Source organism: Salvelinus namaycush, chromosome 5, assembly GCF_016432855.1.
Source record: "Salvelinus namaycush isolate Seneca chromosome 5, SaNama_1.0, whole genome shotgun sequence".
NCBI lineage: Eukaryota > Metazoa > Chordata > Actinopteri > Salmoniformes > Salmonidae > Salvelinus > Salvelinus namaycush.
In genome coordinates this window covers 6,593,425-6,619,544 of record NC_052311.1, presented here as the reverse complement: position 1 = coordinate 6,619,544, position 26,120 = coordinate 6,593,425, and the positions used below count along the sequence as shown (strand labels likewise).

Sequence of the window (26,120 nt, the reverse complement as noted above, 5' to 3'; positions counted from 1 at the left end):
TGTCAGAGTATAGAAGGTTGACAGAATAGCCCCACAGTCTATATAGTAGGTCAGAGTGAGTTAGAGAAGCCCACCAGTCTAATATAGTAGAGTTAGATGGTTAGAAGCCCACCAGTCTATATTGCAGAGTTAGATGGTTAGAAGCCCACCAGTCTATATAGCAGAGTTAATGGTTAGAAGCCCACCAGTCTATACAGCAGAGTTAGATGGTTAGAAGCCCACCAGTCTATATAGCAGGTTAGATGGTTAGAAGCCCACCAGTCTATATAGTAGAGTTAGATGGTTAGAAGCCACCAGTCTATATAGCAGAGATAGATGGTTAGAAGCCCACCATTCTATACAGCAGAGTTAGATGGTTAGAGCCCACCAGTCATATAGCAAAGTTAGATGGTTAGAAGCCCACCAGTCTATACAGCAGAGTTAGATGGTTAGAAGCCCACCAGTCTATACAGCAGAGTTAGATGGTTAGAAGCCCACCAGTCTATATAGCAGAGTTAGATGGTTAGAAGCCCACCAGTCTATACAGCAGAGTTAGAAGCCCACCAGTCTATATAGCAGAGTTAGATGGTTAGAAGCCCACCAGTCTATATAGCAGAGTTAATGGTTAGAAGCCCACCAGCTATATGGCAGAGTTAGGATGTTTAGAAGCCCACCAGTCTATATAGCAGAGATAGATGTTAGAAGCCCACTAGTCTATACATCAGAGTTAGATGTTAGAAGCCCACCAGTCTATTAGCAGAGTTAGATGGTTAGAAGCCCACCAGTCTATATAGCAGAGTTAGATGGTTAGAAGCCCACCAGTCTATCAGCAGAGTTAGATGGTTATAGAAGCCCACCTTCTATACAGCAGAGTTAGATGGTTAGAAGCCCACCAGTCTATATTGCAGAGTTAGATGGTTAGAAGCCCACCAGTCTATATATCAGAGTTATGGTTAGAAGCCCACCAGTCTATACAGCAGAGTTAGATGGTTAGAACCCACCAGTCTATATAACAGAGTTAGATGGTTAGAGCCACGCTACACAGTCTATATAGCAGAGTTAGATGGTTAGAAGCCACCAGTCTATACAGCAGAGTTAGATGGTTAAACCCACCAATCTATATAGCAGAGTTAGATGGTTAAAGCCGACCAGTCTATAGCAAGAGTTAAGTGGTTAGAAGCCCACCAGTCTATACAGCAGAGTTAGATGGTTAGAAGCCCACCAGTCTATATCAGCAGGTTAGATGGTTAGAAGACCCACCAGTCTATATTGCTGAGTTAGATGGTTAGAAGCCCACCAGTCTATATAGCAGAGTTAGAAGCCCACCAGTCTATACAGCAGAGTTAGATGGTTAGACCCACCAGTCTATATAGCAGAGTTAGAAGCCCACCAGTCTGTATAGCAAGTTAGATGGTTAGAGCCCCACCAGTCTATATAGCAGAGTTAGATGGTTAGAAGCCCACCAGTCATATAGCAGTTAGATGGTTAGAAGCCCACCAGTCTATATAGCAGAGTTAGATGTAGAAGCCCACCAGTCTATAAGCAGAGTTAGAAGCCCACTAGTCTATATAGCAGAGTTAGAAGACCCACCAGTCTATACAGCAGAGTTAGTAGAGCCCACCAGTCTATAGCAGTCAGTAGGTAAACCACCAGTCTATACAGCGGAGTTAGAAGCCCACCAGTCTATACAGCATAGTTAGATGGTTAGAAGCCCCCATCATATCAGCAAGTAGATGGTTAGAGCCCACCAGTCTATACATAGCAAGTTAGAACCCACCAGTCTATATGCAGAGTTAGAAGCCACAGTCTATTAGCAGAGTATTAGAAGCCACCAGTCTATATGCAGAGTTAGAAGCCCACCAGTCTATATAGCAGAGTTAGAAGCCCACCAGTCTATACAGCAGAGTCGTGCTGGTCTGACTCATCACCAGCCTTGCTGTCCACTGGCAAAGTGACAATTACATCTTTCTGATTGACAGTGACAAGCGGAAGTTGGAAGACACACACACTTCTGAGTGTTGTTGGGCTGGCTGTGTGTCTTACTGGCGGGAAGATAAACAGGCAAGACGATGTCCCTTCCCCATTCCTAGCTCCCCCATCCCCTCCCCTCATCCCTCCATAAGCATAGCTCCTCGCAGATGGAGTGAGATGAGACAGGGATGAGGCAGGGATGAGGCAGGGATGAGGCAGGGATGAGGCAGGGATGAGGTAGGGATGAGGCAGAGAGAGAGAGAGAGACCTCAGAACTTCTCAGAACTACACTACGCCGCTGGCCTAAACTTAAACCTTCACTGGTCATTTATCCCCAAAAACCCAGCCAGGTTTCCACCTCTAGGTGAGAACAGACTGATTACAATCACTGTCTAACAAAGACATCTTTCAGACCAGGGACCTGGATGAGATCAATGATGCAAGCTCTGACCCAAATGGCACCCTATTCCCTAGATAGTGCACTACTTCTGGTCAAACTAGTGCACTATGTAGGGAATATGGTGCCATTTGGGACACGCATTGAAATAATAATTGGACCATTATAGGTGAGGATGGAGGAAGGGAGGGATATGGAGGGAGTGAGGATGGAGGGAGGCAGAGGGAGAGATGGAGAGAGTGAGGGAGAGATGGAGGGAGGGAGGGAGATGGAAGAGAGTGAGGGAGATAGGGAGGGGAGTAAGATGGATGGATGGAGGGGGGTAGAGGTTACTGGGAGTGTAGGGAACGGCCAGGAGCAAGGATGTCAGCTGTTCTGCAGCTGCTAATTGGCGGTGATGAGATTCAGGGTCGATGGATTTCTGCTTTAACACACTTTACTTCACTTACAGAGATGCAGGGAGGAAGGGAGGGAGGAGGGAGGGAGGGAGGGAGGGAGGGAGGAGGAAGGAAGGAAGGAAGGAAGGAAGGAAGGAAGAAGGAAGGAAGGAAGAAGGAGAAGGAAGGAAGGAAGGAAGGAAGAAGGAAGGGAAGAAGGAAGGAAAGGAAGGAAGGAAGGAAGGAAGGGAGGGAGGGAGAGCCTCTCTATCTCCTCCTCTCCCCCGGTTCACAGAGTCCCCCCAGGTTCACAGAGTCCCCCAGTTCACAGAGTCCCCTCTGGCATATTAACACGACAACCATTGTACCACACACACAAACCTATATGTTTTCTCCACTGTGCTGCTGTGTCAAGGCTGTTATCAGTGTGTTCCTGTTTCTCTATGGGTCGTTATCAGTGTTCCTGTATCTCTGGAGGTCTGTTATCAGTGTGTTCCTGTATCGGTACCTGTTATCAGTGTGTTCCTGTATCTCCTGGAGGTCTGTTATCAGTGTGTTCCTGTATCTCCTATGGGTCTGTTATCAGTGTGTTCCTGTATCTCCTGGAGGTCTGTTATCAGTGTGTTCCTTTATCTCCTATAGGTCTGTTATCAGTGTGTTCCTGTATCTCCTATGGGTCTGTTATCAGTGTGTTCCTGTATCTCCTGGAGGTCTGTTATCAGTGTGTTCCTGTATCTCCTATGGGTCTGTTATCAGTGTTCCTGTATCTCCTGGAGGTCTGTTATCAGTGTGTTCCTGTATCTCCTATAGGTCTGTTATCGGTGTGTTCCTGTATCTCCTATGGGTCTGTTATCAGGTGTTCCTGTATCTCCTGGATGGTCTGTTATCAGTGTGTTCCTGTATCTCCTATGGGTCTGTTATCAGTGTTCCTGTATCTCCTATGGGTCTGTTATCAGTGTTCCTGTATCTCCTATGGGTCTGTTATCAGTGTTCCTGTATCTCCTATGGGTCTGTTATCAGTGTTCCTGTATCTCCTATGGGTCTGTTATCAGTGTGTTCCTGTATCTCCTGGAGGTCTGTTATCAGTGTTCCTGTATCTCCCGGAGGTCTGTTATCAGTGTGTTCCTGTATCTCCTGGAGGTCTGTTATCAGTGTGTTCCTGTATCTCCTATGGGTCTGTTATCAGTGTGTTCCTGTATCTCCTGGAGGTCTGTTATCAGTGTGTTCCTGTATCTCCTGGAGGTCTGTTATCAGTGTGTTCCTGTATCTCCTATGGGTCTGTTATCAGTGTTCCTGTATCTCCTATGGGTCTGTTACCAGTGTTCCTGTATCTCCTATGGGTCTGTTATCAGTGTTCCTGTATCTCCTATGGGTCTGTTACCAGTGTTCCTGTATCTCCTATGGGTCTGTTATCAGTGTGTTCCTGTATCTCCTGGAGGTCTGTTATCAGTGTTCCTGTATCTCCGGGGTCTGTTATCAGTGTGTTCCTGTATCTCCTGGAGGTCTGTTATCAGTGTGTTCCTGTATCTCCTATGGGTCTGTTATCAGTGTTCCTGTATCTCCTATGGGTCTGTTATCAGTGTTCCTGTATCTCCTATGGGTCTGTTATCAGTGTTCCTGTATCTCCTATGGGTCTGTTATCAGTGTGTTCCTGTATCTCCTGGAGGTCTGTTATCAGTGTTCCTGTATCTCCCGGAGGTCTGTTATCAGTGTGTTCCTGTATCTCTGGAGTCTGTTATCAGTGTTCCTGTATCTCCTATGGGTCTGTTACCAGTGTTCCTGTATCTCCTATGGGTCTGTTATCAGTGTGTTCCTGTATCTCCTGGAGGTCTGTTATCGGTGTTCCTGTATCTCCTATGGGTATGTTATCAGTGTTCCTGTATCTCCTATAGGTCTGTTATCAGTGTGTTCCTGTATCTCCTGGAGGTCTGTTATCAGTGTGTTCCTGTATCTCCTGGAGGTCTGTTATCGGTGTTCCTGTATCTCCTATGGGTCTGTTATCAGTGTTCCTGTATCTCCTATGGGTCTGTTATCAGTGTTCCTGTATCTCCTATAGGTCTGTTATCAGTGTGTTCCTGTATCTCCTATGGTCTGTTATCAGTGTTCCTGTATCTCCTGGGGTCTGTTATCAGTGTTCCTGTATCTCCTATGGGTCTGTTATCAGTGTTCCTGTATCTCCTGGAGGTCTGTTATCAGTGTGTTCCTGTATCTCCTATGGGTCTGTTATCAGTAGTCCTGTATCTCCTGGTGGTCTGTTATCAGTGTGTTCCTGTATCTCCTATGGGTCTGTATCAGTAGTCCTGTATCTCTGGTGTTGTTATCAGTGTGTTCCTGTATCTCCTATGGGTCTGTTATCAGTAGTCCTGTATCTCCTATGGGTCTGTTATCAGTGTTCCTGTATCTCCTATGGGTCTGTTATCAGTGTTCCTGTATCTCCTGGAGGTCTGTTATCAGTGTTCCTGTATCTCCTGGAGGTCTGTTATCAGTGTGTTCCTGTATCTCCTATGGTTCTGTTATCAGTGTTCCTGTATCTCCTATGGGTCTGTTACAGGTGTTCCTGTATCTCCTATAGTCTGTTATCAGTGTGTTCCTGTATCTCCTGGAGGTCTGTTATCAGTGTGTTCCTGTATCTCCTATAGGTCTGTTATCAGTGTGTTCCTGTATCTCCTGGAGGTCTGTTATCAGTGTTCCTGTATCTCCTGGAGGTCTGTTATCAGTGTTCCTGTATCTCCTATGGGTCTGTTATCAGTGTTCCTGTATCTCCTATGGGTCTGTTATCAGTGTGTTCCTGTATCTCCTGGAGGTCTGTTATCAGTGTTCCTGTATCTCCTATGGGTCTGTTATCAGTGTGTTCCTGTATCTCCTGGAGGTCTGTTATCAGTGTGTTCCTGTATCTCCTGGAGGTCTGTTATCGGTGTTCCTGTATCTCCTATGGGTCTGTTATCAGTGTGTTCCTGTATCTCCTGGAGGTCTGTTATCAGTGTGTTCCTGTATCTCCTGGGGGTCTGTATCGGTGTTCCGTATTCCTATGGTCTGTTATCATGTTCCTGTATCTCCTATGGGTCTGTTATCAGTGTTCCTGTATCTCCTGGAGGTCTGTTATCAGTGTTCCTGTATCTCCTATGGGTCTGTTATCAGTGTGTTCCTGTATCTCCTGGAGGTCTGTTATCAGTGTTCCTGTATCTCCTATGGGTCTGTTATCAGTGTGTTCCTGTATCTCCTGGAGGTCTGTTATCAGTGTGTTCCTGTATCTCCTATGGGTCTGTTATCAGTGTGTTCCTGTATCTCCTATGGGTCTGTTATCAGTGTGTTCCTGTATCTCCTGGAGGTCTGTTATCAGTGTGTTCCTGTATCTCCTATGGGTCTGTTATCAGTGTGTTCCTGTATCTCCTATGGGTCTGTTATCAGTGTGTTCCTGTATCTCCTATGGGTCTGTTATCAGTGTGTTCCTGTATCTCCTGGAGGTCTGTTATCAGTGTGTTCCTGTATCTCCTATGGGTCTGTTATCAGTGTTCCTGTATCTCCTGGAGGTCTGTTATCAGTGTGTTCCTGTATCTCCTATGGGTCTGTTATCAGTGTTCCTGTATCTCCTATGGGTCTGTTATCAGTGTTCCTGTATCTCCTATGGGTCTGTTATCAGTGTTCCTGTATCTCCTGGAGGTCTGTTATCAGTGTGTTCCTGTATCTCCTATGGGTCTGTTATCAGTAGTCCTGACTCCTGTGGTCTGTTATCGTGTGTTGTTTATGTTCCTGTACTCTCTATGGGTCTGTTATCAGTGTTCCTGTATCTCCTGGAGGTCTGTTATCAGTGTGTTCCTGTATCTCCTATGGGTCTGTTATCAGTGTTCCTGTATCTCCTGGAGGTCTGTTATCAGTGTTCCTGTATCTCCTATGGGTCTGTTATCAGTGTTCCTGTATCTCCTATGGGTCTGTTATCAGTGTTCCTGTATCTCCTGGAGGTCTGTTATCAGTGTGTTCCTGTATCTCCTATGGGTCTGTTATCAGTGTGTTCCTGTATCTCCTATGGGTCTGTTATCAGTGTTCCTGTATCTCCTATGGGTCTGTTATCAGTGTGTTCCTGTATCTCCTATGGGTCTGTTATCAGTGTTCCTGTATCTCCTATGGGTCTGTTCACCATGTTCCTGTATCTCCTATGGGTCTGTTATCAGTGTGTTCCTGTATCTCCTATGGGTCTGTTATCAGTGTTCCTGTATCTCCTGGAGGTCTGTTATCAGTGTTCCTGTATCTCCTGGAGGTCTGTTATCAGTGTGTTCCTGTATCTCCTATGGGTCTGTTATCAGTGTTCCTGTATCTCCTGGAGGTCTGTTATCAGTGTTCCTGTATCTCCGGGGGTTCCATGAAGGGGTTAATTATATCAGTACGTGAGTGCTATCCCACATCATCCTTCCTCCTGACGCCTCCTCCTGCCTCCTCACACCTCCTCTCACTTCCTCAAATCTCCTCCTACAGCCTCACCCCTCCTCTCACTGCCTCTCACATCCTCCTGCCTCCTCACACCTCCTCTCAATTCCTCAATTCTCCTGCCTCCTCACAAGTCCTCCTGCCTCCTCTCACTTCCTCAAACCTCCTCCTACAGCCTCACCCCTCCTCTCACTGCCTCTCACATCCTCCTGCCTCGTCACACCTCCTCTCACTTCTTCAATTCTCCCCCTGCCTTCTCACAAGTCCTCCTGCCTCCTCTCACCTCCTCTCACTTCCTCAAACCTCCTCCTACATCCTCACACCTCCTCTCACTGCCTCTCACATCCTCTCACTTCCTCAAACCTCCTCCTACATCCTCACACATCCTCACACCTCCTCTCACTTCCTCCTCACAACTCCTCCTGCCTCCGCACACCTCCTCTCACTTCCTCCTACATCCTCACACCTCCTCTCACTGCACTCACCTCCTCCTGCCTCCTCTCACCCTCACCGTCAGCAGCACAGCGATAAAATGCCAACATGGCAGGATTTGTGTAAGAAAAGCTAGCAAGACTTCGCTCTCACACGGTCACACACAATATCTGCACATTTGCACAGGTTCTCTTCATGCTGTTAGAGGGTGAAAGCCACGGGAAAAAAACAGTGAAGAAGTTGAGCCTCATGCTTCAAAGCTTTTAGTTGTTGCAGAAATTGACCCACTATGTTATTTACTTTCTGCATCTACGTCATATTGCTGAGTCCACCTTTAAGGCTAACTTGGTAAAAAATGCATTAAAAAAATAAAAAATAAAAATCTGAGAGTGTATGTTAGTTGTGATGATAAATTGCATTTTAATATTTAAAAAAAAAATCTATTTAGCATATCATCACATAATCTCGCAGGGCCATCCTTTCAAACCTCAGCTTCCCCTTACACAATGTTCAAAATGCTTGAAACTCCCCCAAGCTCACCTACAAGATGATACATGGCAGCCATTTTGAGTCAAGACAGACGTCATTTACATCCCCCTGCGCCTCTCTCACCCCAGGTGTTCTCTCATTGAGAGTATCTCCAAAATGCCACCCTATTCCCTATTAGTGCACTGCTTTTGACCAAAGGCCTATGGACCCTGGTCAAAAGTAGTGCACTATAGAGGGAATAGGGTGCTATTTGGGATACACAATAGGTGTATGTCGAGAATCACCATCCATCTCCTGTAGAGCAGCGTAGTCCCAATCTATCCCGGATCTATCCATCCCGGATCTATCCATCCAGGCTTCAATGTGGCTCCCACGGCTCAGGATCAGCCCAATCATAGACTCTATTACCAGGGAGCGATTGATTACCTCCTCCCCTCTCCCCTTGTACCTGTGTCCCTCTCTTCCTCTCCCTCTATCTCCCCCTCTACTTCCCTCCCTCTCCTCCCCTCTTTCCCCAGTCCCCCCTGAACCGTTTCTCCCCCCTTCTCCTTCCCTCTCTCCCCAGTCCCCCATGAACCTGTCGCTCTCTCTCTACCCCCTTCTCCTTCCCTCTCTCCCCCTGTCCTCCTTTTGCCATTGTTCATGAATCAATTATGGTCACAAATCATCCCATTCAGAGCCATAATGAACGATATACCATTTGTATTACCAGAGCAGAGTACACGTGGGGTGGGAGTAATCTTTCTCTGAGAAAATACCTCCTATTTGACAGGCTCCCTCCCGTTGGTTTGCACAGATTGATAGAGTTATAGTGGAAAATGTAATTGTCTTTGTCATTACAGACCTTCTTCCTGCTGGCAGCTGTTCGGTAACGCCGATCTCTATCTCCCTGCAGTACTGGAGGGGAAATGATATTGAAAGGAGCTGGTGTCTGACATAATAACCTATTGGACCAGGGCCCATAGTGCACCATATAGGGAATAGGGTGGCATTTTGGACCCAGCAGTGAGTGTTATGGGGTTTTGTTACCTGAAAATAACACGACCTAATCAGTAGGCCTTCACGTGTAAAGTAGACCCAGGCTCACTGTTAGATAACCCCAATATCAATAGCGAAGTGAATCCATTTCCTTGTCAAGTTAGTGTATTTAAAGTCTTTACAAGTTGTAGTTTCTTACTTTAAAGCCTTGATAATGATGTGGAAGTCTTGAAAATTATGTGATTCTGTGCTTCTAGGATAATGATATGAATGTCTTGGTAGTGACGTGGACGTCTTGATAGTGATAAGGAATTCTTGATAATGATGTGGAAGTCTTGATAATGATGTGGAAGTCTTGATAATGATGTTGAAGTCTTGATAATGGTGTGGAAGTCTTGATAATGATGTGGAAGTCTTGATAATGATGTGGAAGTCTTGATAGTGATGTGGAAGTCTTGATAATGATGTGGAAGTCTTGATAATGATGTGGAAGTCTTGATAATGGTGTGGAAGTCTTGATAATGATGTGGAAGTCTTGATAATGATGTGGAAGTCTTGATAATGGTGTGGAAGTCTTGATAATGGTGTGGAAGTCTTGATAATGATGTGGAAGTCTTGATAATGATGTGGAAGTCTTGATAATGATGTGGAAGTCTTGATAATGATGTGGAAGTCTTGATAATGATGTGGAAGTCTTGATAATGGTGTGGAAGTCTTGATAATGATGTGGATGTCTTGATAATGATGTGGAAGTCTTGATAATGGTGTGGAAGTCTTGATAATGATGTGGAAGTCTTGATAATGGTGTGGAAGTCTTGATAATGATGTGGAAGTCTTGATAATGGTGTGGAAGTCTTGATAATGGTGTGGAAGTCTTAATAATGATGTGGAAGTCTTGATAGTGATGTGGAAGTCTTGATAGTGATGTGGAAGTCTTGATAATGATGTGGAAGTCTTGATAATGATGTGGAAGTCTTGATAATGGTGTGGAAGTCTTGATAATGATGTGGAAGTCTTGATAATGATGTGGAAGTCTTGATAATGGTGTGGAAGTCTTGATAATGGTGTGGAAGTCTTGATAATGATGTGGAAGTCTTGATAATGATGTGGAAGTCTTGATAATGATGTGGAAGTCTTGATAATGATGTGGAAGTCTTGATAATGGTGTGGAAGTCTTGATAATGATGTGGAAGTCTTGATAATGATGTGGAAGTCTTGATAATGATGTGGAAGTCTTGATAGTGATGTGGAAGTCTTGATAATGATGTGGAAGTCTTGATAATGATGTGGAAGTCTTGATAATGATGTGGAAGTCTTGATAATGATGTGGAAGTCTTGATAATGATGTGGAAGTCTTGATAATGATGTGGAAGTCTTGATAATGGTGTGGAAGTCTTGATAATGATGTGGAAGTCTTCCAGTGTATCATTACGAGACTTGCAGGGTAATATTTTGTTCTGCTTTTGGAAAACATTCTAGCCTTCGCCTGAGATAATTAGACAAACTCTGTCTGCTTAATCTAAGACCTAAAGTCCCCATTAAAATTAACAACCTACATCTCTACTTTTGACAAATATGCTCATACACTACATGGGCAAAAGCATGAGGACACCCCTTCAAATGAGTGGATTCGGCTATTTCAGCCACACCCGTTGCTGACAGCTGTATAAAATCAAGCACACAGCCATGCCATCTCCATAGAGACACATTGGCAGTAGAATGGACTGTATTGAAGAGCTCAGGGACTTTCAATGTGACACCGTCATAGGATGCCACCTTTCTAACAAGTCAACTGTAAGTGCTGTTATTATGAAGTGGACACGTCTAGTAGCAATAACTGCTCAGTCGTGAAGTGGTAGGCCACACAAGCTCACAGAACGGGACTGCTGAGTCCTGAAGCACGTAGCGTGTAAAAATTGTCTGTCCTCGGTTGCAACACTCACTACTGAGTTCCAAACTGCCTTTGGAAGAAACGTCAGCACATGAACAGTTTGTCGGAAGCTTCATGAAATGGGTTTCCATAGCCGAGCAGCCACGCACAAACCTAAGATCACCATGCGCAATGCCAAGCTTCGGCTGGAGTGGTGTAAAGCTCGCCGCCATTGGACTCTGGAGCAGTGGAAACGAGTTCTCTGGAGTGATGAATCACGCTTCACCATCTCGCAGTCAGACGGACGAATCTGGGTTTGGCAGATGCCAGGAGAACACTACCTGCACGAATGCATAGTGCAAACTGTAAAGTTTGGTGGAGGAGGAATAAGGGTCTGGGGCTGTTTTTCATGGTTCGGGCTAGGCCCCTTAGTTCCAGTGAAGGGAAATCTTAATGCTACAGCATACAATGACATTCTAGACAATTCTGTGCTTCCAAATTTGTGGCAACAGTTTGAGAAGGCCCTTTCCTGTTCTGCCATGACAATGCCCCGGTGCACAAAGCGAGGTCCATACATACACTACCGTTCAAAAAATTGGGGTCACTCAATTCAAGCCAATCCAACATGTGGGAGGTGCTTCAGGAAGCATGGGGTGAATTATCTTCAGATTACCTCAACAAATTGACAACTAGAATGCAAAGGTCTGCAAGGCTGTAAATGGAGGATTATTTGACGAAAGCAAAGTTTGAAGGACACAATTATTATTTCAATTAGAAATAATTATTTATAACCTTGTCAACGTCAAGACTATAGTTCCTATTCAGTTTGCAACTAATTTCATGTATGTTTTCATGGAAAACAAGGACATTTCTAATTGACCCCAAACTTTTTTGGTTAGTGTAAAGGTAGTGTAAATGAATGTGCGTGTGACCTCCTCCATACTGAATGTCTTAGTGTGTGACCTCATCCATACTGAATGTCTCAGTGTGTGACCTCATCCATACTGAATGTCTCAGTGTGAGACCTCATCCATACTGAATGTCTCAGTGTGAGACCTCATCCATACTGAATGTCTCAGTGTGAGACCTCATCCATACCGAATGTCTTAGTGTGTGACCTCATCCATACCGAATGTCTCAGTGTGTGACCTCATCCATACCGAATGTCTTAGTGTGAGAACTCATCCATACTGAATGTCTCAGTGTGAGAACTCATCCATACCGAATGTCTCAGTGTGAGAACTCATCCATACCGAATGTCTCAGTGTGAGAACTCATCCATACCGAATGTCTCAGTGTGTGACCTCATTCATACCGAATGTCTCAGTGTGTGACCTCATCCATACTGAATGTCTCAGTGTGTGACCTCATCCATACTGAATGTCTCAGTGTGTGACCTCATCCATACTGAATGTCTCAGTGTGTGACCTCATCCATACCGAATGTCTCAGTGTGTGACCTCATCCATACCGAATGTCTCAGTGTGAGAACTCATCCATACTGAATGTCTCAGTGTGTGACCTCATCCATACCGAATGTCTCAGTGTGTGACCTCATCCATACCGAATGTCTCAGTGTGAGAACTCATCCATACCGAATGTCTCAGTGTGAGAACTCATCCATACCGAATGTCTCAGTGTGTGACCTCATCCATACCGAATGTCTCAGTGTGAGAACTCATCCATACCGAATGTCTCAGTGTGTGACCTCATCCATACCGAATGTCTCAGTGTGAGAACTCATCCATACCGAATGTCTCAGTGTGAGACCTCATCCACACCGAATGTCTTAGTGTGTGACCTCATCCATACCGAATGTCTCAGTGTGAGACCTCATCCATACCAAATGTCTCAGTGTGAGACCTCATCCATACCAAATGTCTCAGTGTGTGACCTCATCCATACCGAATGTCTCAGTGTGAGACCTCATCCATACCAAATGTCTCAGTGTGAGACCTCATCCATACCAAATGTCTCAGTGTATGCCGCTGCCTGCCGCTGTGTTCACCCTTTTGTAATGCTCTGAACAAAAGAAACTGAGCATGCGTCCCAAATTGCAGCCTAATGGCACTAGAGCCCTATCAGCCATGGTCAAAAGTAGTGCACTACCCTATCAGCCATGGTCAAAAGTAGTGCACTATAAAGGGAACGGGGTGCCATTTGGGACAACATAATGATAATCATTGACAGAACAACAATGCCTTTTCGTAACAAGGGCTTAGGGTTAACAAGGGACTGAATCTTACGACTGACTGTCAGACTCACCACAGATGAGTCATTATCAATCACTCAGGCCAGGAAGTAAAGTAAATAGGTAAAACAGCTGTGCTGGTGCCTGCTGGAAAATGAAGTCAATCCATCCATATGCTAATGTAGGCTCTGGTGTCTGTTGGGAGTTGTAGTCCAACACAGATGCTAAGAGGACTCACTGGAGTCTGTAAAATAACTATAGGAACCAGCAGCACAGGACTGCACAATCCACTGTCTTTGTCTCTTACTTTATTTTCCTTCTCGAATTAAAACAACTACTCTGGAGCCAGGGAGAGGGAGAAGAACATGGGTTAGAGGGAGAGGTTAAGAGAGACGGAGAGAAGGAGAGGAAAGTAAACAGAGAGAGAGAGCGAGATGAGAGAGAAGAGAGAAAACAGGAGGAAGAGGAGAGCGGACTCAGGGGAAAGATAAACAGAGAGAGAGAAGTTTGAGGCAAAGAGAAAGAGACAGAGAGAGAGAGCAAGAGAGAGAGAGAGCCTATAGACAGAGAGAGAGAGAGCCTATAGACAGAGAGAGAGTAAGAGAGAGAGAAGGAGCCTATAGACAGAGAGAGAGGGCTGTTGTGAATGTGGGACACACCTTCCGAATATAGTCTCACTAACAAACAGCATGAATCAGAACACTCTGGGAACTCCAATCAGTGTGCTGTGTTCTGTCAGAACGCTCTGGGAGCTCCAATCAGTGTGCTGTGTTCTGTCAGAACATTCTGGGAGCGCCAATCAGTGTGCTGTGTTCTGTCAGAACGCTCTGGGAGCTCCAATCAGTGTGCTGTGTTCTGTCAGAACATTCTGGGAGCGCCAATCAGTGTGCTGTGTTCTGTCAGAACACTCTGGGAGCTCCAATCAGTGAGCTGTGTTCTGTCAGAACACTCTGGGAGCTCCAATCAGTGTCTGTGTTCTGTCAGAACACTCTGGGAGCTCCAATCAGTGTCTGTGTTCTGTCAGAACACTCTGGGAGCTCCAATCAGTGTGCTGTGTTCTGTCAGAGCACTCTGGGAGCTCCAATCAGTGTCTGTGTTCTGTCAGAACACTCTGGGAGCTCCAATCAGTGTGCTGTGTTCTGTCAGAACACTCTGGGAGCTCCAATCAGTGTCTGTGTTCTGTCAGAACACTCTGGGAGCTCCAATCAGTGTGCTGTGTTCTGTCAGAACACTCTGGGAGCTCCAATCAGTGTCTGTGTTCTGTCAGAACACTCTGGGAGCTCCAATCAGTGTCTGTGTTCTGTCAGAACACTCTGGGAGCTCCAATCAGTGTGCTGTGTTCTGTCAGAACACTCTGGGAGCTCCAATCAGTGTCTGTGTTCTGTCTGTTTACACATCCAGTTTATTTTGTTATATTAACTTCAGTAGTAACTGTTCCTTTCCATCTATAAATCCTGTTCACCAGAGTCCTTATAAGAATCAAAGACTGAAACATCTCACTCCCTCGCTAGTGTTCTTCCTCTCAGTGTTCCCCTCTCCCTCTCGATCGCTGTCTCTCTTTCTCTGTCTCTCTCTGTCTCTCTCTCTTGACCTCTCCCTCTCGATCGCTGTCTCTCTTTCTCTGTCTCTCTCTCTCTCTCTCTCTTGACCTCTGCCTCTCTCTTGACCTCTCCCTCTCTCTTGACCACTACCTCTCTCCCTGTCTCTTTGTTTTCTCTCACTCTCTCCATCACCCTCTCTTTCTCTCTCTGCCTGTCTCTCTGTCTCCTCTCCTTTTGACCTAGTCTTCATCATTCTGCCTCATCCATCCCCTTCTCAGTCTCCTTTTCTTCTGGCGCACCCTCCCTCTCTCCCTTCTCTCCCGCTGTACTCTCCCTCACTCCCTTCTCTCTCCCTCTCTCTCTCTCTTTCTCTCTCTCCCACTCCCTCTGCCGGTCTCCTTTCCTTCTTCCCGGTCTCCTTCTGACCCGGTCTACCTCTCTCTCTTCCTCCCTCTCCCTCTGTCCAGGAGAAGCGTCTGTCAATGAGGATTGGGGACATCAGTGATCACCCACACCGTATGCCCAATCTCCACCCACCTATTATATTAGAATTATATTAACGACTCCATAGGCAAATCATTAGCCAACCATGTGTTATCCTTTGCCGCGGTTACTCCACCTCCTTAAAGCCCTCCACCACCCCAACCCCCAAGCTTGACCTGCCAACTGAATCTCATTCAGGAATCCGAGGGGAACCATTTGGAATTGCGAACAAGGTGTATTTTAATTGGCCATATGGTGCAACATCTCCCTCCTCTCTTCGCACAGAGAAAGCGAGGGATGATGAGAGAGAAAGCGAGGGATGAGGAGAGAGAAAGCGAGGGATGAGCCAAATTAGTTACTAATGAAGGCAGGTAGTCAGTCGTTAGTGGCCAAACTGTCTTTCCTCCTTCAGCTAAACGGCACAACTGTCTGGCTAAGACCAAGTAGGGAATGGATGTGAAACGAAGTGATGCCTGGTGCTTCAAATCAGTGTTCTAAGTCTTCTTCCCTAATGCAGACGGCTGAAGGGTTGATTTCTGATTGGTTACATCCCAGTATAACATAGTGCACTTACACTGAGTGTACAAAACATTAAGAACACCTGCTCTTTTCATGACACAGACTTACCAGGTGAATCCAGGTGAACGCTATGATCCCTTATTGATGTCAGTTGTTAAATCCACTTCAATCAGTGTAGATGAAGGGGAGGAGACAGGTTAAAGAAGGATTTTTAAGCCTTGAGACAATTGAGACAATGATTGGGTATGTGTGCCATTCAAGATGGCAAAACATATAAGAGCCTTTGACCGGGGGGTATGGTAGTCGGTGTTTGTGTCAAGAACTGCAACGCTGCTGGGTTTTTCACACTCAAAAGTTTCCCGTGTGTATCCAGAATGTTCTCCCACCCAAAGGACATCCAGCCAACAGCTGGCCAGTGGTCGGAAATGGTTCATTGATGAAAGAGGACTTAGGATGGTGGCACGAATTGTGCAGAGCAGCAGACTGTCTACAATTAGTCAACTGACAGTCCAGTACAACATTGGTGCACAAAGACCCATAATAGAACGCACAACTCGTCGTACACTGACACGAATGGGGTTTGGCAGCCGACGACAGAGATCCACTTCTTTCAGAAAAATTCAATAAAATGCAGTTACAGTGGGCTAAGGACCGAACATTTTAGAATTTGAGAAACATTTCCTGTTCTGATGAATCCCCGGTTCCTGCTGTTTCACGCTGACGGGAGGACTAAGGGTATGGAGAAAAACACAGGAGTACATGCATCTGCCATGTCGCGTGTCAACATTACAGGATGGTGGTGTGATGGTGTGGGGTGTGTTTTCATGGCACATATTGGGCACCTTGATAAAAAATGGAGCAACGATTGAATGCCACATATCTGAACATCATAGCCAATCAGATGCATCCCTTCATGGCAACAGTGTATCCATCTGCAAATAGATTATTTCAGCAGGATAATGCTCCATGCCACAAGGCTAGGATTGTCCAGGAATGGTTCCACGAAAACATACTGCAGTGGCCCAGTCACCAGATCTCAATACAATTGAGTGTTTGTGGGATGAGATGGAACCAGCTATTCGTAGTATAGATCCTCTACCAGCCAACTTGACACAACTGTGGGAAGCATTGGAGTCAACATTGGCCAGCATCTCTGTGGAACGCTTTGAATACCTTGTAGAGTCCATGCCTGACAAATTGAGATGCAATTTGGGGTGCAAAAACACAGCACACATTTGCAAATTGGGGTGCAACTCAATATTAAGAAGGTGTTCCTAATGTTTTATACACTCAGTGTATATAATCACAACCTTTAAAACCTATTTTAAACAAGGTGCAGGAATGATAGCAAAGGGAACCATATAGGCCTAATCCAACCTATGTATTCTAGTGAGCCTGTCAGACATCCATAGTATAACCTACTTGACTATTCTCTTTACTAAATCCACTTAAACAATCTATTGTGACATGGAGTCAACCAGGTGGCCTAACCTAAATAATCCACTTAAACAATCTATTGTGACATGGAGTCAACCAGGTGGCCTAACCTAAACGACACTATTAAATAAGGTTTTGAGTGTTTTATGTGGGAAATAAGCTATCACTTACGGTAGAAGACGTACTGCGTGAAATTGGACCATACTTTCTCAGGTGCGTAATGGCTGATGGAAGAGGCGGTGAGCAACGAGTTACAGGCAACGATGTGGAACCCGCTCTCCGACAGCATGTCAAAGGCCCGCTCCAGGTGACAGAACCGGAGGAAGAACCGGGAGGTGTACCTGTCCGCAGCCCTGTCTGCGTCTAGGCTCTCATTCAGGGTGTTTCCAAACACCTCTTTGGCGAGGCCGATCCTTCCACTGATGAAGATTCTGGGTACTACTTTTTTGGATTTGGGGTCAATCTGACTGTCTTTGCCCCCCGGTGCCGCGCACGTGCCTTTGAAACCGACGGTTATGTATCCATATCTCCCGTCCAGAGAGTATGAGGAATATATCCTCTGGTCGCTGGTTAGCGACGCGTCGTCGAAATCACTGTGAAACGGGTCGTCCTGAAATGTTTTAGATTCCTCGGAAACCAACAGTTTGACCAGTTTGGGCAGTTCAAAGTATTCTGCTTCCCGTTTCAACCTTCCTTTCTCCGGGAAGTGATCGGGTAGGACGACCTGCTTATCTCTCAAATAATCCAATACATATCTGAACAGAAAACCATCTCTGTCGATAAAATAACGTCCCCTGAGGTCCCGCGCCAAGTCGTTCGACGAGGACCCCTTCTTGGTGGAGAATAACCGTCCCAGTAAGGAATTGGGGATGCTTGTTAAAGTATGTAGACGAGTATAGTATACCTGTCCTCCTACGTTTAGTTCAATAACATCAGACGGCGGGTTTTGCACCGACCCTGTTTCTTTAGCTGGCTGGGTTTTACAATTCTCACTCAGTGCCATTTTTAGTTCATGCATAAAACCAAATCCCGGTCAAGGTGCGGCGCGCAGATGTTCCCAAAAAGTTTTCAATCTATATGGGATGGAATGTGCATGTCTTCTGTTGAATTAAATCGGTCACCACATGCAGTGCACGCATATTTTTACACACATCCATTGCTGTGAGTCCATTAATATAATCATACAGTGAAATCATCGTGAAATCACCATTATTCCATAATCAATTGAACATATAATTGATCACCTCTGCACTTCAGTCCGTTCTGGATAAAAATGTCAAACTTCTTTGATTCTGCAAGGCAAGCTCCTGTCCTTGTTTTTTAACAGTCCAGTGTAACTTTATCTGCCCGAATCAATGGCACGTTCGCTGTCCACAGAGACTGTGCTGAAATTGCCGTGCGCGTGCTATTCTTTTCTGAAAGTGAAGATGGAATCCGGACGTCGGTGCAGCGCGCTCCCATCTCTACGTCTCCAAACTGCTGTGCAGAGAAGAGAGCAGAAATAACGGTCAGGCTGGCACTGGAGTGAAAACGGTTACGATTATGTTTTTCCAGCGGTGCGTGGAAAAAACATAATGGGGAGTCACGTCTTACATCATCATCTTAAAGGAAAATTACGTTTGAAAACGTGCGACGTAGCGTAGCCTACATTCTGAATGACATTCCATAGAAAATATATATTAACATTCTGCAAAGTAGCCTAATAGGCTATAATAACATTTGAGTTTTAATATAATTTGGGGATTTCCATATGCTGAAACATATCAGGTGACTAATTAAAAACCGTGTATGATATAATTAGCAAAAACTAAATAACCCCACTATCCGTTTTGTTGCTTCCCATGATTTATCTATGCTGATGAATAATGTCTTCATTGTCTATCACCAGCAATTTCAAGCTGGGAGGTTGTGCTGCGCTATGGTACATTGATTGGACTGTGTGAGTGGGCGTCACTTCAACACCGTGGAAAGGTACCGTTCGGCTGCAAGTGGCCATAGAGCCCCTCAGTGGAGATGTCATAATACCCATAAAACCTAGAGGTCAAACAGAGAAATGGTTCCAATCGTTTTCCCCCATAAATTGAAATTTAAAAAATACTTTAAAATAAGGGCTGTGTTTCATGTATTCTTACCCTGGCGTTACGTTTTGATAACCATGTAAATGTACATGTAACCATGTACTCTCTTTAGTAGGCCTGTACTCTCTTTTGTAGGCCTATATTCTTTAGTAGGCCTATACTCTTTAGTAGGCCTATACTCTTTAGTAGGCCTATACTCTTTAGTAGGCCTATACTCTTTAGTAGGCCTATACTCTTTAGTAGGCCTATACTCTTTAGTAGGCCTATACTCTTTAGTAGGCCTGTACTCTTTAGTAGGCCTGTACTCTTTAGTAGGCCTGTACTCTTTAGTAGGCCTGTACTCTTTAGTAGGCCTATACTCTTTAGTAGGCCTATACTCTTTAGTAGGCCTATACTCTTTAGTAGGCCTGTACTCTTTAGTAGGCCTATACTCTTTAGTAGGCCTATACTCTTTAGTAGGCCTGTACTCTTTAGTAGGCCTGTACTCTTTAGTAGGCCTATACTCTTTAGTAGGCCTATACTCTTTAGTAGGCCTATACTCTTTAGTAGGCCTATACTCTTTAGTAGGCCTGTACTCTTTAGTAGGCCTGTACTCTTTAGTAGGCCTATACTCTTTAGTAGGCCTATACTCTTTAGTAGGCCTGTACTCTTTAGTAGGCCTATACTCTTTAGTAGGCCTATACTCTTTAGTAGGCCTATACTCTTTAGTAGGCCTATACTCTTTAGTAGGCCTGTACTCTTTAGTAGGCCTATACTCTTTAGTAGGCCTATACTCTTTAGTAGGCCTATACTCTTTAGTAGGCCTGTACTCTCTTTAGTAGACCTATACTCTTTAGTAGGCCTGTACTCTCTTTAGTAGGCCTATACTCTTTAGTAGGCCTATTCTCTTTAGTAGACCTATTCTCTTTAGTAGGCCTATTCTCTTTAGTAGGCCTATACTCTTTAGTGGGCCTATTCTCTTTAGTAGGCCTATTCTCTTTAGTAGGCCTATTCTCTTTAGTAGGCCTGTAGAAAAAAGCAGTGAAAGCTGTTAAATCTTTTGAAGTAATATAAACTCTTCATCCCTGGTCTCTCTGATAGGACATTGGTGGTTTGAGTCAGTGTGGAGTGATTTTTCTCCCTGACTGGTGGATCATTTCACCAAGTCAAATTACTGTACATTCAAATGTATTTGGTGAATAAAGGTGATTCTGTTTCTGGAATGTGAGAAGCCAACACTGGTTACCCTGCATGATAATTCACTGTATTGTGCTGGAGAGGGGTTGCTAAGCAGCCACATGGGGGGAGGGGTGGGGGCAGCTTCAGTGAGTGGGATTCAAACAGAAGGGATTGAAAACTGTGTGTCACTGCTGTTGCTGATTCTTTCAGCAAGCTTTTTTTTTTTACTTTTAATGTGAGATTTTAATTTCCCCTCTAGAAAACGGCTGTGTGTTGTTGTGGCTTCGGCTTGGGCAACATGTGGGTAAGTGTAGGCTATTTTGTTGTGTTGTGGATATTCAACCCATTTCATAATGTATTTTACCTTTTTTGGAAACAAACATATCCAAATGGATGAAACATTTCAGAGTGAGTTGGACTGCTGACTAACGACAACAACAGATGCCGTTAATCCTCCGTAGAGAGTCCTTGGTTCCTGTTTTTAAACCAAGCTGTTCCTGTACAAACAAACACACTGCTATACTTTAATGTTTATAATAATCTCTCCCCCTTTCCCTCCCTCCCTCCCTCCCTCCCTCCCTCCCTCCCTCAGTTCCTCCCTCCCTCCCTCCCTCAGTTCCTCCCTCCCTCCCTCACTCCCTCAGTTCCTCCCTCCCTCCCTCACTCCCTCCCTCACTCACTCCCTCCCTCCCTCCCTCCCTCCCTCCCTCAGTTCCTCCCTCCCTCCCTCCCTCCCTCCCTTCCTCCCTCCCTCCCTCCCTCAGTTCCTCCCTCCCTCCCTCCCTCCCTCAGTTCCTGTTGGGTGCGACACTACCAGTTTCTGATTTTTAGGAGGGGTTGAACTTCCTCCTAGTTCAGCATGAATAATCTAAGACAATATGAGTCTCCAGCTGAGAGTGATGTAAGACATTCTAGAAGCTCCATCAACCTTGTCATATGGAATATTTGAGAGCTCTCGTTGTTGAAATCTGTGGTTAAATCGAACTGACTGGAAAAGCCAACAATGACCTCCACACAAAGAAGTGGTAAGAAATGTGGTAAAAACAATGTACAAAACATTTCATCCTTAAACTAACAAATATGTCAAACATATTTGAATAAGTACATAAATGTAAACATATTGCTTTGGTGGATTCACTTCAATTCCAGACCCTGTATCTCTAAGACAAATTACATCTAAGGTTATTGACAGTATCTCTACTATCTCATCTAATCTCTTATCTCCTCTTAGCTCCTCTCTAAATTGAAAGCTGAGTCTTGGTGGTGTGTTGGAAAGGCAGTGTAGCAGCCTGGCAGCTGAGTCTTGGTGGTGAGTTGGTAAGGCAGTGTAGCAGCCTGCCAGCTGAGTCTTGGTGGTGAGTTGGTAAGGCAGTGTAGCAGCCTGGCAGCTGAGTCTTGGTGGTGAGTTGGTAAGGCAGTGTAGCAGCCTGCCAGCTGAGTCTTGGTGGTGTGTTGGTAAGGCAGTGTAGCAGCTGAGTCTTGGTGGTGAGTTGGTAAGGCAGTGTAGCAGCTGAGTCTTGGTGGTGAGTTGGTAAGGCAGTGTAGCAGCCTGCCACCTGAGTCTTGGTGGTGAGTTGGAAAGGAGGTGTAGCAGCCTGCCAGCTGAGTCTTGGTGGTGTGTTGGTAAGGCAGTGTAGCAGCCTGCCAGCTGAGTCTTGGTGGTGTGTTGGTAAGGCAGTGTAGCAGCCTGCCAGCTGAGTCTTGGTGGTGTGTTGGTAGGCAGTGTAGCAGCCTGCCAGCTGAGTCTTGGTGGTGAGTTGGTAAGGCAGTGTAGCAGCCTGCCAGCTGAGTCTTGGTGGTGAGTTGGTAAGGCAGTGTAGCAGCCTGCCAGCTGAGTCTTGGTGGTGAGTTGGTAAGGCAGTGTAGCAGCTGAGTCTTGGTGGTGTGTTGGAAAGGCAGTGTAGCAGCCTGCCAGCTGAGTCTTGGTGGTGAGTTGGAAAGGAGGTGTAGCAGCCTGCCAGCTGAGTCTTGGTGGTGAGTTGGAAAGGAGGTGTAGCAGCCTGCCAGCTGAGTCTTGGTGGTGAGTTGGAAAGGAGGTGTAGCAGCCTGCCAGCTGAGTCTTGGTGGTGAGTTGGTAAGGCAGTGTAGCAGCCTGCCAGCTGAGTCTTGGTGGTGTGTTGGTAGGCAGTGTAGCAGCCTGACAGCTGAGTCTTGGTGGTGTGTTGGTAGGCAGTGTAGCAGCCTGGCAGCTGAGTCTTGGTGGTGTGTTGGTAGGCAGTGTAGCAGCCTGCCAGCTGAGTCTTGGTGGTGAGTTGGTAAGGCAGTGTAGCAGCTGAGTCTTGGTGGTGTGTTGGTAGGCAGTGTAGCAGCCTGGCAGCTGAGTCTTGGTGGTAAGTTGGTAAGGCAGTGTAGCAGCCTGCCAGCTGAGTCTGGTGGTGAGTTGGTAAGGCAGTGTAGCAGCCTGGCAGCTGAGTCTTGGTGGTGAGTTGGTAAGGCAGTGTAGCAGCCTGGCAGCTGAGTCTTGGTGGTGTGTTGGTAGGCAGTGTAGCAGCCTGGCAGTCTTTCTTATATTATCTTGGCAATAATATCAAATCAAATGTATTTATATAGCCCTTCTTACATCAGCTGATATCTCAAAGTGCTGTACAGAAACCCAGCCTAAAACCCCAAACAGCAAACAATGCAGGTGTAGAAGCCGGTGGCTAGGAAAAACTCCCTAGAAAGGCCAAAACCTAGGAAGAAACCAAGAGAGGAACCAGGCTATGAGGGGTGGCCAGTCCTCTTCTGGCTGTGCCGGGTGGAGATTATAACAGAACATGGCCAAGATGTTCAAATGTTCATAAATGACCAGCATGGTCAAATAATAATAATCACAGTAGTTGTCGAGGGTGCAAGAGGTCAGCACCTCAGGAGTAAATGTCAGTTGGCTTTTCATAGCCGATCATTGAGAGTATCTCTACCGCTCCTGCTGTCTCTAGAGAGTTGAAAACAGCAGGTCTGGGACAGGTAGCACGTCCGGTGAACAGGTCAGTGTTCCATAGCCGCAGGCAGAACAGTTGAAACTGGAGCAGCAGCACGGCCAGGTGGACTGGTGACAGCAAGGAGTCATCATGCCAGGTAGTCCTGAGGCATGGTCCTCGGGCTCAGGTCCTCCGAGAGAGAAAGAGAGAATTAGAGAGAGCATACTTAAATTCACACAGGACACCGGATAAGACAAGAGAAATACTCCAGATATAACAGACTGACCCTAGCCCCCCGACACATAAACTACTGCAGCATAAATACTGGAGGCTGAGACAGGAGGAGTCAGGAGACACTGTGGCCCCATCTGATGATACCCCCGGACAGGGCCAAACAGGCATGCTGAAGTCCAAACACTTCAGTCGCTGGCTATATGGGTTATTATCTCTATCCACACAGTACAGCATTACACTGACCTAAATTATCTCTATCCACACAGCACAGCATTACACTGACCTAAATTATCTCTATCCACACAGTACAGCATTACACTGACCTAAATTATCTCTATCCACACAGTACAGCATTACACTGACCTAAATTATCTCTATCCACACAGCACAGCATTACACTGACCTAAATTATCTCTATCCACACAGCACAGCATTACACTGACCTAAATTATCTCTATCCACACAGTACAGCATTACACTGACCTAAATTATCTCTATCCACACAGCACAGCATTACACTGACCTAAATTATCTCTATCCACACAGTACAGCATTACACTGACCTAAATTATCTCTATCCACACAGCACAGCATTACACTGACCTAAATTATCTCTATCCACACAGTACAGCATTACACTGACCTAAATTATCTCTATCCACACAGCACAGCATTACACTGACCTAAATTATCTCTATCCACACAGTACAGCATTACACTGACCTAAATTATCTCTATCCACACAGTACAGCATTATACTGCCCTAAATTATCTCTATCCACACAGCACAGCATTACACTGACCTAAATTATCTCTATCCACACAGCACAGCATTACACTGACCTAAATGATCTCTATCCACACAGCACAGCATTACACTGACCTAAATTATCTCTATCCACACAGTACAGCATTACACTGAACTAAATTATCTCTATCCATACAGTACAGCATTACACTGACCTAAATTATCTCTATCCACACAGTACAGCATTACACTGACCTAAATTATCTCTATCCACACAGTACAGCATTATACTGACCTAAATTATCTCTATCCACACAGCACAGCATTACACTGACCTAAATTATCTCTATCCACACAGCACAGCATTACACTGACCTAAATTATCTCTATCCACACAGCACAGCATTACACTGAACTAAATGATCTCTATCCACACAGCACAGCATTACACTGAACTAAATGATCTCTATCCACACAGCACAGCATTACACTGACTTAAATTATCTCTATCCACACAGCACAGCATTACACTGACCTAAATTATCTCTATCCACACAGCACAGCATTACACTGACCTAAATTATCTCTATCCACACAGCACAGCATTACACTGACCTAAATTATCTCTATCCACACAGCACAGCATTACACTGAACTAAATTATCTCTATCCACACAGTACAGCATTACACTGACCTAAATTATCTCTATCCACACAGTACAGCATTACACTGACCTAAATTATCTCTATCCACACAGCACAGCATTACACTGACCTAAATTATCTCTATCCACACAGCACAGCATTACACTGACCTAAATTATCTCTATCCACACAGTACAGCATTACACTGACCTAAATTATCTCTTCTCTTGCACGCTACTCATCCACTCATTTCATCACGAGAGAGAGAGATATTTATGTGAATCTGCATATCTTGAGAAATTAAATGGATATTTTTTTTCCTTTGCAGTTTAGAATTAGATTAGTAAATTACATGTAATTTAATATCCTTCCTCTTTGGTGACGAGGCTTCATTGGTTCACATTGCTCCCCAGGAAGCCAATGTGAAATATCTGCTATCATTCTTCCCTGTTTGGAAGTGAGAGTTTCCATGTTTTTTAATGACTGTGTGGGTTTTTGTTTTCACCCAGGTAATGTTTACACCAATTATAAATACTTGCTTTCCCAAAAAGCCTACGATGGAATCAAATTAGGCTATGGCTTCAATTATTCAACGGTCACAGTGTTCCACTGCTAATGGGTCCCATATTATTAGATCTTGTACAACAATGATGCATTGTGTCAGGCACAATGACTGCTTGAGATGAATGAATGAATGAATGAATGAATGAATGAATGAATGAATGAATGAATGGCTTGTGACCATGGGTAGCTGTGTGCTGAGATTATTTGTCAAAGAGCAGTGTAGGCAACAGTCATAGAATTTCTAAACCCAGATGCGCAACATCACGAGACTTCCGGGAACGCTTGCAAAATAAACCAAGCAGACCAGGCCGGAGTTTGGGAAGTCATTGAAAGAAGTGAAAAATGTATTCCTTAGGTTTAAAATCTTCTCCAAATCTAAAAGGTGCCACCTACACTGAACAAAAATATAAATGCAACCTATAAAGGTTTCATGGGGGGAGGGGGGGGGGGTACTGGGAAGTATCTCTGTTTGTAATAAATCCCTTTTGTAGGGAAAAACTCATTCTGATTGGCTGGGCCTGGCTCCCCCAGTGGGTGGCTGCATCCCTGCCCAGTCATGTGAAATCCATTGATTAGGGCCTAATTTATTTATTTGAATTGACTGATTTCCTTATTTGAACTGTAACGCAGTAAAATCTTTGAAATTGATTAAGTTTATATTTTTGTTCACATGTTACTCCAACCTTGCGAAAGTGACAAACTGACACG

General features: G+C 45.0%; 1 protein-coding gene across 1 annotated transcript in view; it reads right to left on the bottom strand.

Moving 5' to 3' along the window:
• Positions 1–18,088, bottom strand: part of LOC120047900 (BTB/POZ domain-containing protein KCTD16-like) — a 908,275-nt gene extending 890,187 nt beyond the window's left edge. The window contains exon 1 of the mRNA XM_038993492.1: positions 17,257–18,088. Within this exon, the coding sequence (XP_038849420.1) occupies positions 17,257–18,088 (832 nt within the window). The remainder of the gene's footprint in view (positions 1–17,256) is intronic.
• Positions 18,089–26,120: the final 8,032 nt, after the last annotated feature.